Here is a 15,865-nt window from a genome sequence, read left to right on the forward strand (position 1 = left end):
GAAGGGTATGAGCAGAAGATTACTTTGTTTCACTTTGTCGTTTGGACTGTGAGAATGGTACAGCCAATGCACAAATATACAAATTATAAACAGAAGATAATGGGGTGGGGAATGCCAGAAAGGCAAAAAGGCGATCACCAAGAAACGATCAGTCGAAAAAAGCCACGGAAGTGTAAAGATTTACTTTAGCAGAGGGAATTAAATTTTTACAATATATTAATTGTCATTGATAATTTAACCCTTGACAATGCCAGTCTTACGCATCGATGATGATCAAACGAAAAATTCGCTGTCAGTCCCTAGAATCCACACCGTCCAAACGAAAAGTCTACTGTCAGTCCCTAGGGACTGACGTAGCACTCAACGTGTTAACAAGTTAACACTTTGACTGCCACGTTGGTTATATATAACCGGCCACGGTTTCTCCTGTAACGCCACGGTGGTCATTGATGACTGGAGCGCTGGAACTATTTGAACTGCATTGAACTACATTGAATGAAAATTGACAGTTAGTGCATTTGGAATACAACCACTAATTAGAAGATACTTTGAAATAAATGTGCCCCATTGAACGATTAAAAATTTGTATTAGAACATCGATCAGAAAGATAGAGCAAGTCCTGCATCCAGCGGTGGAAAGACGTGCCACGCACGTCGTAATGCTTTTGTCGCAGAATCGCCAACGACGTGGTATACACGTTGTCAGGCAATTGTCACAGAAACACTGCACCGTTCTGGCACACATTGTGAATTTCTTGCCAGTGCAAGTGGTTAAACGTCACGCAGGTTTTACGTGCCGTTCCGTTCACGCCAGTTAGACGTCATGCGGGCCCTTCCGAGCTGAACTGACCGGCGAGGCCTGAACGGAAAGTCTAGTGCTGGTCCCTAGGGACTGGCGTGGCGTTTAACGTGTTATCACGTTCACACCGGCACTGATTTTTGTGTTTCTTTATGTGGGTCGACGCGCGTAATCATGCTTTGCTTGAAGACGAGAGCCTGGGCCACCGGTGGTACACGCTGACGGTGGTGCCGGTGGTGCTGCATCCCAAACATTGCAACTCTCTCGATTGAAATTTCCAAGATTGCAAGACTCGATAATAGGTTGACGCGACAGGGTTGAGGATGCGGTCTAAACTGGCCACAGCACTTAGGGGATCCTCGCTTTGATCCGTTTGACTCTATCAGAATTTGACAGGACTTTGACAGAATGCGAGGCGTGCTCTTCGCGTTGAAGGATGCGGTCTAAATGTACAGTGAAGAGGAAAACTGAATATAAACAACGTCAATATTTGAACAGCTACACCATCGCGAGAAAAGATCGTACGATACCATTTGTGGCCTCGGTATAAGGCCCCGATAAGCCTAAATTCGCAATATCTGTCTTATAAACCTCTACAAATCTTGGACAGAGTTTCCAAACCAATTTTCCTCTTTTCAAGCTCCGAATGCATGAAAAAGTTATCTTTTTACGTGGTATCACTTGGTTCCTGCTCATACGTATCTCCCAACGACATCTTGTGCATTCACACACGACTAACAGCCAGAAGAAACGCGAAAGTAGAACGGAGCTTCGTCTTTGGCTGCTTAAACGAAGCGGAAAATGGTTCTTTTGTTCCCGGTCGAGTTGAAGCGATTATCTCGCGTGTTTTCCGAAAGAAAACCAGGACCTCCGCTGGGAGTCCGTTGTCTGATCGAAGCTGAAAGCACGGTTTCGCGTTGCTTTTTCGAGGAGACTCGCGTCGAGAGGCTGCTAGCGTGACGCCACGACGAAATGCACGATGCTAGTCGCCTGGTCATTCCGTGGACTGTAATTTTCGTGAGACAATGGCGAAGGGTAGATTCGTCATTTCGTAAGATGAAAAATGGAAAGGGAGATCGCGAGGGTTTATGCTAAATGCTAGGCAAACCTAGTCCACGCTGAACGTCAGACACGTATAAGTACCTGCAGTAGTTATGAGAGCTCGGAGTGTCTAATTTAGCAGTGGAAATATGGTTTATCTCGGGACAATCAACTTTGCTCATGTTTAAACTCGCATACACGGGTTAATGGCACGGTAATCCGATCTAGAAGAAGGAGAGAACAGGAAAGCGATTGCATAAGTGAATACGCACGAACCGTGCGAAAATGTACAAAGAGATTTACTTATTACATAATGGATGTTGCGATTAGTACAATGTGTACGTATTCCAACAGAAGTCCTGTGACGGCATCATTCTCATCTTTAATAGATGGATTTCAACTTGGAATTGGAGGAGGTTCGAGGACTTTCTCGTTCCTCGGTATACAATTTCCAAACTTTCCAATAGTATCCACACGTCTAATTGTAAGATAAGGCCCCTGCCTTTTAGATAGCCACCCTTACCAACTACTCCACTAGCAAGGCCCCAGGGCGAAACGCATCCCTTATCCCTTCCCTTTTCCTTTCGTCCCGAAACACCGAGGATGCTGACCAACCGCAACAGCAACAAGGAAGAGGGGGTAGGACCCCACAGTCCCTATTTGAGCCATTAACCGAGGAATTAAATTTTATTCTTTCATTTATAAATGAGCTACAGTGCCATTTGTAACTGAACTGTGCAAGTTCGAAGTATTTATTACTAAGCACAGTGAGTTTCGATGGGGGGGGGGGGTCCCTTATCGTTGAAATCGGTTGGTCGCAGGTACACTCGGTGTTGCAATGATGCTAGAAGGGCCGAAAGGATTCGTTTGTGGGCCTGTTAGTGGACTCATCAATAAGGCTATCTAACAGGCAGGGGCCTTATCTTAGACGGGGATACTATTGGAAGGTTTGGAAGTTATGTATATACGAAGCGGAGGTTGTCCGAGAACTTGCGAGAAAGTCCTCTAACCTCCTTGAAGTCGGAGTCCATCTAGTGGCGAGGACGAGAATGACGGTCGCTAGGAACGTATTACTTTTAAAAATTCCATGATGGAAAAGTCGTCATGACCATCGGAGCTATCTCTTTCATGCGACAAAATATCGATAGAGTCATTTTCAATAATTCCTGAAACTCGGCTGAGCGGATATTAATTAAAATAATGGAAGTAAAGAAGAAAGTCGACAAAATGGCGGACCTTCCTCCCAAAATGTCCGCTCCTTCGGAGATTTGTCGCGTCTCGACGCCGGCCGTTAAGCATCGAATCAACTGTAAGATTTTAGGCGACCCTAGACACCGAGAGCACTCCGCATTACACACGTGCACGGCGTCTCAGCGTCCTTTTATTTCCCGCGTAAACCACTCGCGTGTCGAGATCGGTTGCCGAGGAGGATTTACGATCGTCTTCCCCGCGAGGTTAGGTTCGGCCGCGGTTATGGCGGCTGGAAGCGTCAGTCGAACGAAGATGGAGTAGGTCGCAGCCAGCTGAGGACGATTGCTGTTCCAAAGACGATCCCTCTTCTGCTCCCCAAGTCGGAAATAGCAGCGCGAGGGTGGCAATGGCGGAAAAATTGATCAGGGACGCCGAATGTTTGTGTGTCAAGGCGCTTGTCCGGCGCCAGCGTGAAAGTTGGCACCCTCGCGGGTTAACTTCGCCGTTAAATTTCTCTTCTAAAATGGCTGCTAGCGCGCGATGAAGAATGGCTCGTAACGGCAGACTTCGGTCTCCAAAATGACGAAATTATTAGCCGAAGAGACGCCGGAGATCGAAGTTTCTTGGCGAGCAACGATCGTTTGCCACTCTTTAAATCCGTATAAAGTACCTCGACTCGATTGTGTTAGCGTCCAGCCTTGGTAGTATATCTGCTACAACTGGTCAACAAATTTATATCCTTCTGTATCACTCATGGAAGCCAACGATAGCGAATACCAGGGCCGGTGCGAGGGGGGTCCAGCGCGTTCACCAGAACCCAGCCCCGCGTTTTGAAAGGCTCCACAGTCTGCGAAAACTCATCAGACATTTTGCAAGACCTTCTGTATAGTTGATTGAATATTCGGGTGTGTAGAAAATACAATCGCATAATCCATTAATCGATTATGGATTAATTGGATATTGTTATGGTAAAATTCAATAGAGAAGCAAACTCTACATTCCAACGGTGTGAGGGCGATCCCTTTCCCCAATGTTCTGTCTTTTGTCACCAGTCTTCTCTAGAAGACTTTTGACCTGCGAGCCCCTGAACAGTTCTGTTCTAACTATTCGCCCGTTGAATAAAGATATACACTGTTTTTCCACAGTTTTCCACTGACTACTCTTCCTTGCGTAATAACCCCTTTAACAGATATGATACAGTTTACAGCTGACTTCAGCTTACTAACTGATACAGCTTAATCTCGATACAAGTACAAGATTTTCTCTGCCATCTTTGCATTGACATATTTCGTTGTAGCGTCTTCTAAACGTCGACGTTAAACGTTGACATTAAAGGTTGATACGACTGCAACACGGAGCGAATGGTATCAGGTGTTAAGGAAATCACCGAATTAGAAAACACCGATTTTGATTAACTTTTTTCAGAATGATGGTACCATATTATTTACCGATACCACATCTGATTTAAATATGTATTCTGGTTCTGCAAAATTTTCGAATAATAGACGAATACCTTTGATCCGTGCACACTGCAATGTTTAAAAATCAGGTACCTAACTATTGCTTTCCAGCTTTTCACTTCTGGTCCTTCTAAATTAAAACGAAAGCAGTTAATTTCCCTCGTCGTTGCTCGAAAATCGTGTTGCTCGTCTCTCATTGCTAGTATCCAGTCAGTTCATGGATCAGTCGTTTAACGGATTCGTCAGTCGTAGTTGATTAACTTTCAATTTCGACTGAGATTAGTCTCTTAGTCGAGCACCGATTTGCTGCAAATTGAATTCCTATATTCGATATTCGATCGCGAAGCAGCTCTCTGAGCCTGGATTGTCATGGGCCAGGTGGATGAACGATTGTTTGCACGTTGAACAGCGGGGAACGATATTTCGTGGTTGGTTGGTTATGTCGTTGAATGTTTACCGTCGTTGAGTCGATATTTGTTGCACAGGCGGCATGATCGAAAGCGAAAGAGAAACAGAGGCAATAAAGCGACGCGTTGCCAGAATGGCGGCCGTAACGCGGTCCAGGCAAACCCTCGAGGCCTCCTAATTAATTCCAAATTACGGTCAGATCGAAGATGCATTACGGTCAGGTTGAAAGCACGGTTCTGCACCGGCGCCACTTCCTCTCCGTCGATACGATCTTCGGACTAATTACGACGGCCACGACGACCAGCTCCCTGGACGCAAATTTTATAATTATCGTCTCGCACTGGTCCTCTTGCCAATCTTTTTATATCACCCTTGCGTTCCTTCTTCCTTCCAACCGGAAGACCGTCGGAAAAAGCATCGTTAATCAAGCGATTCCCATCCGTTGATTATCGATAATGAGTCAACGTGATTAATCGTTGCCGGCGAGGGGTGAGGAGGCGAGACTCTGGCGACTAGTACAAATTGCTGATTAATTCGACGTCGATAAAGCCAGGCAGAAGTGGCGCGTTTACCTCGACCACGAAACTGCGCAGACCGCGGCTGAACGCGCGATGATGATCGTTTCAGGAGGACCTCGTGGCTCGGCTGACTAGAGAGAAGGCGGAACAGCTCCGGACACTGTCCTCGCAGCTGCTGCTGTTCGAGTCGAGGCTCTGTCGGAAGCAGAAAGAGATCGAGGCTAGTCTCGCGCAACGAGAGTCCATTATTCTCAGACAACAGAGGGTGATCCGACAATTACAGAGCAGACTGGCGGAAAGAAGCACCGGCACAAGGGACTCGCCACCTTGCGACGCTCTCGACAGATTGGACAGCCTCGGAGACAGCGACAGCGCCGTGGTCCTCGAGGAAGCCGCGGATGATCTTGCACCACCGAGGTACGTGTCAGCTTTTCTTCGAAACCTACGAAAATTTTCAAATAGAAATTCCAAGAATTTGCTCACTCGACTTCGTGACTTGTCTCTTACAAGGAGAAGGGACATTGCAGGTTTGTAGATTTAGTCACGCAGTTCAGGAAGATGTACCATTATAAGGGAAACTAGTCCATAGCTTTTGAGATATTTATGATTAAGCTTTATTACTCTTAACCACTTGCGCTGGAAACACGTGCCACGCACGTCGTAATGCTTTTGTCGCAGAATCGCCAACGACGTGGTATACACGTCATCAGACATTTGTCACGGAAACACTGGACCGTTCTAGCACACGCTGAATTTCTTGCCAGCGCGAGTGGTTAACTAGAGATTTCCTCCTATATATAGTTAACCCTTCGCACTCGACGATTTTTTGGCTAGAGAAGAGTAGACATTCAAAGATTCTCCACTAAAATACTGACGATACTTTTTTGAGCAGTAAACGAAGAATTTTATAATAACAGAATTGTAGAATTATTTGATTCCGATACCTTGCACACTGTTACATTACGTTAAATTTAATATATTAATTAATATCGATTGTTCCGTCCCGAAGAGCGTGTTTAGAATATGATTTTATAATTAAGGCCTACACTTTTAACAGACCTAACGGTTTATTTTATATTTTATACCGCGACTGCAATTCCGGAGGTTCGATGTGCCTCAACGCCGTTCTAGCGGATTAAGCTTATAAAGGTAAAGCAAAATTAGGAATTTTACTAGTACCAGACGCGACAGATGGGACCCACTTGTGACAGACCCAACAAGCGACGGACGGACGGCACTTATAAATCACGTCATTGACCATCAGAAATCGGCTCCTTGACAGTTTCCTACTCCTTAGCCAAAGGTCCTTATGTCACACCCTCTGTCCAATTAAAACTCTTTACCTTTCCACCACCAACATCTATTTTACCCAATCAGAACTAAACTAGAGAAAACACCGGACCGAACACGACGAGACAGGACATAGAGCAAAATCGAGAAGTCAGTTCGTCTTCGGCACCGATCCTTAAAACATCTAAATTACACATACAAACGCGTGTTCGAAACGGTACTCCGTTAACGTCTACATTATAACTATTCTACGCTTTTCTGTAAATAAACACTCTCTTTTGACCACACACATTCTGGATCCTTATTATTACAACTAGTCACGCAATATTAATTTGGCGCGTGATGAGCGTTCTTGGAAATCGATGAGATTCGATACCGTAGGACGCTACATCGATCTTCGAAATTTTATGAAATGGTGACTGAGGGTCACCTCGCGAGTGCGAAGGGTTAATATAATATATAATTATTTCAAAATTAAACTAATCATTAAAACAGAGGCACGTGGTTTCCTTTATCTGTCAATTTGACAGGTGTCCTTAGAAATAGGTATACAAATAGCGTCCGTAAAATTAGTGTTAATATACAAATAAAAGAATGACATCACTCGGTGATAATACAAACTAATCGTAAGCATGCTAATTATCGTAGGAATCGCTATATTATTGACAACAACCTACCCCAAGCCGCGTACAGGTGTGCCAAGGATTACCCGGTTTAGAGTTCGTAGTCGCGAGCTAGCCACCGATACCTGTAACAAAAGATTCGAAGATTCAATGACGTATGACGTTTGCAGGTTCCGATCGAACATCACGGACGTGACGGTGATCCGATCGGTGTCGGACGCGGTGGAACCGTCGAGCAAGTACTCGTCGATGCGACGATGCAACGGGTTCCTGAGGAGACCCGAGATCCTGGAGACGGTCTACTCGGTGGAGGAGGACGGCGACAGCGAGAACAACCAGGACCCGTCCGAGTCCACGGAGAACTCGGAATGCGAGGAAAGACGGGCAAAGAACTTGGGGAACGGAAAGGGCAGACTTCAGGATTTGTACGGCAGCTTCGAGAGACTCGCTCAAGAGGCAGACTCTCCGCCCAGCGAGAGGCCGAGAGACGAAAGTCAGCAGGCGCAGGTAAGCATCTTGCACGAGGATCCTTCGACGAAACCGACCACGATCTTCCTTTCTACGCACTGTTTCCTTCGATCCTTCCGTCAGCCTGTTTGCATACGCGCTGCACCTCGAAATTCCAGTTCCTCGAAAGAAAGACTAGCTCCTCAAAGCGGCACTTTGCGGGGGTGTGCAAGGGGAATATTCTAAGCTGTTAGGTTGGCAACTAAGTGATTGCGGATTTTAAATAACCCTTTCGCTACGGAGTGTTTGTGACAAAATGTGATAGCTGTGAACGGAGCGTTACTGAGTAGTTGACACTGAGGTACGGAATGCTAGGAAGTAATTAGAAGTCGTTCCTTGTTCTCTGAATTTTACAATGATATTTATTGTATTTAGTAATATCATTTTACTTTGTAAAATATACAAATTTATAATCATAATGTGGGCAACTTTCGCCGCTGCCCATTGTCTTCCGGCGAGAGAAAGCTCCTCGTTGGAGTTCTAGGAAGGCCTTGCCGAGGCCCAAGGACAACAGCCACAGATGGGGATGCTAGACGCCAAACTGGGACGTCTGGACTGGAACTCAACGGAACAGACTATGGACAATGGGACATGCCCTATAAAACAACGAGGGATGGTTTTGGGGACGCTATTCTGCTAGCATACGAAGAATAAAGGAGCTACCCAGAAGCTGTAGTTTCTCTGAAACCCAGCGGAACAGACTATGGACAATGGGACATGCCCTATAAAACAACGAGGGATGTTTTTGGGGCGCTATTCTGCTAGCATACGAAGAATAAAGGAGCTACCCAGAAGCTGTAGTTTCTCTGAAACCCTTTCCTACAATAATTTATTTTTTTAAATATTGTAGAGACACGGGTGGTTGTTAAAATAATATATAACTATTTATTAAACATAATATAATATACAATGTGCGGTGACGGTAAGGACTACGAATATAGATATATATATCAACTCTTACGACTACAACGACACGATTATAACTAACAACACGATTACAACTAACAACTTATTTCTTCACAACTCTCTTCTAATAACTCTACTACGAACTCTAACATACTAAGGCATACTACATACTACCTACTCACGCCCTTGCATCCCCATTTAAATCATACATTCTATCCTCTTTCATACCTATTCTCTCTTTCCCAATCACACTTTCCCACGCACTCCTTGCAGTCTCGCCCTCAGCGGGTCACGTAGCCCAAACACTCAAACGCATTGCTAGAGACACTCTTCACTTTCATCCGATCCATTCATAAACATCCCGTCCACACGATCCTAACGCACGGTCATTCGTCCTTTCGCACGCACTGTAGATAACACGCTCGACCCACTCATCCTGCGATACCACAATATTATATTATAATGTTCGGATAATATTTTTTAATACAATATAACGAAATTACTAAAGTATTTAAAGCCGAACACAATATTAACACGTTGGCTGCCGTGGGGGTCACCGGTGACCGGCAACGCGACCAATAGTTAAAATACATAATTAGGGTAAACATCGATACTTATAAATTTCTAAATAACACCATTGTTTCTGTAATGCTTTCAAGAAATTAATGCCACGAAAAATGCATAAAACAAGTTTGTACAACTAAACTTATCTGCTGTAAATAATATTTCAACATAATATGCATTACATAATGAGAAATTCATGTTGGCACCTTGGGCAAGTCACGTAAAATTCGCGCGGCAGTCAACGTGTTAATAATCAACTTTGGTATGATAAAGTTCAAAGCATGGAACCACGCATAAGCCAACATCACATTGTGAACAATAGTACCTCGACTCGCGTCTTTTCCCGTGTGTATATCGTCAATAGGTCGTACTCAATTGGCGACGGTTAATGACGAACCAAATTTCTTGAGGAACGTTGTGTTTATAGTGGACTGTATTTTACGTAGTAGTTTCGAATAACTCTTCCGAACTCTTCGAATGTCATTGACTGACTGACTGGTACTGACCTAACTGACTTGTGCGATGCACGGTCTTTCGGAGCCCATGGTTTCCAAAGGGAATCGTTTTTCCTATTGGTCTTTGAGAGGACCGAGGGTGGGCCCTTGGCTGGTCTCGGCTGGTCGAGGAAGCTTCTCCCTCAAAGGGGGTTTCGGTGAGTCACCCGCACATTCGTGACCCTTTCTACAGTACCCGTTACTTCGTGGCTCCGAAACTCGCGACATCGCACATGGCATGGTCCCTTTCCTTGCAGACCTATTGTCAGCCAAATCCTAAGTGCTGTTGCTTGCTTTCTGACATTAATGGCTAAAGAATGCCTCGTGTCCGGTGACCCGAGGGAAATAAAGAATTGTTTGAAAATGCCTTGAAAATGAAGATTGAAAGGACACGGAACTTGAACTAAAACAGCAATTAGAATCTGGCTGCCAGAAGACCCTAACGTTCTTCTGGGTCTATTCTAAACAAAGAGCCGAACGAAATGCCGGAACGACATTCCAAGACTTAACACCGTGTTTACTGCAGACGACACATTTTCGAACTTGATTTTTCCTTTTTTGATGCCTCTGTATCGTCCTACGGTATCGAATCTCTTCGATTTCCATGAACGCTTATCACGCGCCAAATTAATATTGCGTGACTAGTTGCGATAATAAGGATCCAGAATGTGCGTGGTCGAAAGAGAGTGTTTATTTACAGAAAAGCGTAGAATAGTTATAACGTAGACGTTAACGGAGTACCGTTTCGAACATGCGTTTGTATGTGTAATTTAGATGTTTTAAGGATCGGTGCCGAAGACGAACTGACTTCTCGATTTTGCTCTATGTCCTGTCTCGTCGTGTTCGGTCCGGAGTTTTCTCTAGTTTAGTTCTGATTGGGTAAAATAGATGTTGGTGGTGGAAAGGTAAAGAGTTTTAATTGGACAGAGGGTGTGACATAAGGACCTTTGGCTAAGGAGTAGGAAACTGTCAAGGAGCCGATTTCTGATGGTCGATGACGTGATTTATAAGTGCCGTCCGTCCGTTGCTTGTTGGGTCTGTCACAAGTGGGTCCCATCTGTCGCGTCTGGTACTAGTAAAATTCCTAATTTTGCTTTACCTTTATAAGCTTAATCCGCTAGAACGGCGTTGAGGCACATCGAACCTCTGGAATTGCAGTCGCGGTATAAAATATAAAATAAACAGTTAGGTCTGTTAAAAGTGTAGGCCTTAATTATAGAATCTTATTCTAAATACGCTCTCCGGGACGAAACAGCCTCATTCGAATATATAGACGGAAAATGTCTTTCAGTAACTCTTTCAGGATTGTTACTCCTGTAAAGTATGAAATAAAAGTATATATGGCATGAACGTATATGTACGCTCTTCGTACCTGATCGCCCATTTTTCCAGAGCGTATATATACGCTCGTCGGAGCGAAAGGGATAAACAAGAAGGAAAATACAAAATTTTGTAGCGAATCTCAGATTTTGGTGTCGTCTCAGCTGGTTCATCTTGCATCACCCACGATCTTTTCCGATTAACGTTGTTATAAACTATCCACTTTTCGTCACCAGTTATCAGTCGTTTCAGAAATCCATCAATTTCGTTGCGTTTCAGAAGCGAATCGCAGATGCTAATGCGTTGCGTCAAATGAATTTCCTTAAGCTGATCGAGTTTTATGACATAGCCAAGTCGTTTTAATTTTCTTTTAATGCATGTATGCGATACATCGAGCTTCTCTGCAATCTCACGTGTTGTGCTATGACGATCTGAATCGATAATGGCCTTGATATGGGTCTCGACAACTTCAACTGGACGGCCAGATTGTTGCGCATTTTTCAGTGAGAAATCAGCAGAATGAAATTTGGCAAACCAATTTTGACACTGTCTTTCTTTCAAGGCTTCATTCCCATTTACGGCACGTAACTTCTTGCGATGCGTTCTTGCCTTTTCGGAAATAAAACAATAAAATATGTCCGAAATGCGCGTCTTGTTCTTCCATTTTTAAATTGGGATAAAAATGAAACTAAATAATTAATCGATAGAATTTTTCAACTAAATTAAAGGCGGAAGTCCAAACAACAAGGAAATAATATAAGTTAGGTGCCTTGAACACGTTGACGAAACAAAAGAATGTGCAAAAGCCATCTATTGACAAAATCCGCAATCACTTAGTTGCCAACCCAATACTTTTCTAAGTTCGACAGTGTTTACCGGTGGCCTTTTAAGAGGACACGATGATGCTTTATGAGGACAAGCTGAATTCTTTAGCTTTATAATTTGCCGGAAGACATGAATCGCTGGAGGAGCCATATCCAATTCTGTGAATAATTTTTGAATTAATATACTTCACGCGAGAAATCGAGAAGGCTCTAAAAGAAATCGAGATTCGATCTCGGGACATTTAAGATTAGTAATCAGACACCCTAATCGCCACTATAAGAAGTTACTCGTGCTAAAGTTTCTTCGTTGGGATACTTTAACAGGATAGATGTACTCGAAGTCTATAGCGTTTTTGTTTCAAATTAACGAGGCGCGATATTTAACGCGCCTTTAGCTTGGTTTGCTGAGAAATTTGCAATGTTGGTGCACTTTTACATTGCAGAATTAGAACAATAAACGGACTAAATTTATCACGTGGCATTCATTTCTTATGGAATAATTAGTAGTTTAACACGTGAACGTTAATACAAGCCATCGTCACATAATTCATAAGACGTCGCGTTACAGGATATTCAGGCCTCCAAAATTAGGATTCTAAAATTAGCATTCCAAAGTTAAAATTTCAAAATTAGGATTCCAAAATTCGCATTCCAAAGTTAAAATTCAAAAATTTAGGATTCCAAAATTCGCATTCCAAAGTTAAAATTCCAAAATTAGGATTCCAAAATTAGCATTCCAAAATTAGCATTCCAAAGGTAAAATTTCAAAATTAGTATTCCAAAATTAATATTCCAAAATTAGGATTCCAAAATTCGCATTCCAAAGTTAAAATTCCAAAATTAGAATTCCAAAATTAGCATTTCAAAGGTAAAATTTCAAAATTAGTATTCCAAAATTAATATTCCAAAATTAGGATTCCAAAATTCGCATTCCAAAGTTAAAATTCCAAAATTAGGATTCCAAAATTAATATTCCAAAATTATGATTCCAAAATTAAGATTCCAGAGTTAAGATTTCTAAATCAGTGTCCAAAATTAGCATCCAAAAATAATTTTTCTTTACCATGTTATCTAAGGATTACCTATATTCGTAATATTACAAAAATAATCGAACCGGAATGTAGAGTGAAGAATCGTTTTTGCTGATAAATTTCATTCTGTTTCAGGTCACGTACAACAGGGTAATGAGCAATCACCGATCAGTCACGAAACCAAAAGACGTAAAGTACAAGAGGATAAACAAAGCGAAGTCGAAGAGCTTGGAAGAGTTAAGGGGCCGATTAAGAAATTGGGTCGAAAAAGGGAACAAAATCGCTATATCGCTGGATCAATCTTACGCCTGAATCTGTACCTCCTGAAAGTATATAGAAATTCTTTGTAAACGGCGATTCCGATCGGTCGTTCACCGTACTCGATTGTCGCGGTCACCGTATGTATAATAACGACGCAATCGATATCGCACGATCGATCGCCGTTTTATATTTAATTGAAATTCTCATCGCTCCATGTGATATTTACTGTAGTGTCTCGAGAATGAATTAATTAGAACCCTTACGTATCGCTAAACATGTCGCGCGAGGACAATTTTAACACTTGTGATATATATAACGATTTTATGCTAATACGACCACGTTATCTAGTGATAATTATCGTTGCGATTATGAAATGACGAAAGAAAGCTTCAAAAAGAAAAAAATATATATATAATAAGAAACGGAGGGAAAGACGAGATAATCGAGAAAATATTTCGCAAAAATTCGAGGATAATCTTTTCGAATCGTTATGTTTCGTGTTTCCACGAACACGCATTGCCTAATTTTCTGGCGTACAATTTGCATCCTCGTGTGCGACGATGTATCGTATGCTTTTCTTTTCCGCGACACCACGTAAAATTACGCCTTTCTTTCTCACCGAAAACGAGACTAAATGTGCACATACAGATATAATCGTGTGATTTTTCTCGTTGTATCTTCTTCTCCCGCGGGTGAGGACACGCGTTCGCCAAATCGTCAGTTCACGACCACGGCACAACTTCAAGATGGTTCTCCTTTGAATGGATCCCTTTTCGTCAATTACGACCATCGTGTACTATCGGTTGATTGACGCAACGCTTAATCGGGAACGAGTTATCGAACGTTTTCTCGCAAGAATTACCACACGCGTGATCGCATCGTCGATCAGGTCTGAGCTCAATTTTCTATGCTCTGTAAAAATGGATTAAGTACCGTTCATATATCGCTCTGTCGCGTTACCTTTCTCTCTATGCGTATACACACACTTCGCCTGTGAGCAAGAAGATGAATAGAAGGGAAACTTTCGATGCATTAAATGCTGCGAAGCTTATATCGCGATACGAGATGATCATCTTTCCTGCAACGTTCAACTAACATCCTACGTTTTATTCAGTATCGACGAATGTGCCACTCTATCCAATTTTCTATTAAGATTTCGTTACGCCAACTCGCTCACCGATTCTATCGTTGGACTAATCGAGGCAACCGGTGCTTTATACCGTAGCGAAAAGAACGTATAACGTACCCATATATACGTGTAACGACAAATGTGTTAAAAGTGTCGCGATACTTTAAGTGTCGACGAAAAATATTTCAACTCGATGACTATATTCTGTTACTGCCGTTTCCTCGATTAGCCTGGCGCGTGAATTTCTTTAGATAATCTTCGAGGTTATCTAATCTAATCAACTGAAGATAATCAATACGTGATGCATTCGGAGAATGAAATGCAACACGGATTATTTTTCGAGATTTACGAATGTCTCTTCGATGCGTTTAGAAATGTTCGTAAGACACGAGTCACTCTGTAGCATAATATTTTTTGATCGTTCTTTACGCCGTACCAACGACACGAACTCGACACTTTATTTATTTACCGACCGCGCATCGTGGCGGTCACATAACCTTTCTATCGCGTTCTATCGAAGCGAGAAAAACAATCTTTGCGGGTACCTGTGTAATGTTAAAAGTACATAGAACGTTTTCTATTTCGCCTTCCGTTCGCGGCGAATTTATATATCTTCGGCGCATCCTTGAACGGGACAAGGGTACAAGAAAACTATCGACAATCTCCCAATTTTGAAAGAGAAAGAAAACATATTATTCTACTAGAAAGGAATCTACAGACAATTCTTTTGTAAATAAAACGAGATGATAAAATATTATCGTATAACGTAATAGCTGAACGTTAAGGCTCTTCGAAATTCTGCAAGATTTATCATGTAGATAGCCGCGTTTACAGAAATAACAAATTTTAACGATAGAGAATCGAGTTTTATGTTCCTGTAGGCTGCATAACAGCCACCGAGAGATCTCGTGCATAATATATTTGCGCGCTTATAAATGCATATACTTATAAATAAATCGCATATAAATATATAAATATATATATATAAACGAAATACTATATATAAAAATGTACTTGAGTCTATTACTAATGACGAGACGGGAATGAGAAAGCAGAACAATGCGAGTAAAACCGACAATGGTTTTTAGATGTTCCAATATATACACGTGAACAGATGCTACAAATGGTATATAAAGAAAGTCGACTGTCATTTTAATTTATGTAAACGATGTAACGTGTATACCGTCGCTTTCTTAGAAAATTAGTAAACTGCTACCGATATTAATAATTATCGCATTATTATTTTAATTATTATTAAATCTCAAATAAATTATAATACCAATCTGCTGTGTAAATTATTATCCCTTTCGAATTTAAAACATGATAGACATATTGGAAAGATTAATGCATGTTGTTTTTCATATTTCCATTATCTCTATAATTTACATTCATTATATTTTTAACTACGAGTAATATCATAAAGATAAGATGAAGATTTTTAAATCCAAAATATAAAGAAAAGATATATACAATTTTGAAAGGTAAGAAATTTGGAAATT

The 15,865-nt window shown here is 42.0% G+C and overlaps 1 protein-coding gene across 1 annotated transcript in view; it reads left to right on the forward strand.

Annotated features, from left to right (window-relative positions):
* The window catches only part of LOC108554099 (probable maltase-glucoamylase 2), a 20,784-nt gene extending 5,509 nt beyond the window's left edge, over positions 1-15,275 (forward strand). The window contains exons 3-5 of the mRNA XM_017909253.1: positions 5,527-5,834; positions 7,501-7,837; positions 13,112-15,275. Coding sequence (XP_017764742.1) covers positions 5,527-5,834; positions 7,501-7,837; positions 13,112-13,288 — 822 coding nt within the window. The 3' untranslated portion in view covers positions 13,289-15,275. The remainder of the gene's footprint in view (positions 1-5,526; positions 5,835-7,500; positions 7,838-13,111) is intronic.
* The last annotated feature ends 590 nt before the right edge of the window (positions 15,276-15,865 follow it).

This window comes from Eufriesea mexicana, unplaced genomic scaffold, assembly GCF_001483705.2.
Source record: "Eufriesea mexicana isolate 0111107269 unplaced genomic scaffold, ASM148370v2 scaffold58, whole genome shotgun sequence".
Classification (NCBI taxonomy): domain Eukaryota; kingdom Metazoa; phylum Arthropoda; class Insecta; order Hymenoptera; family Apidae; genus Eufriesea; species Eufriesea mexicana.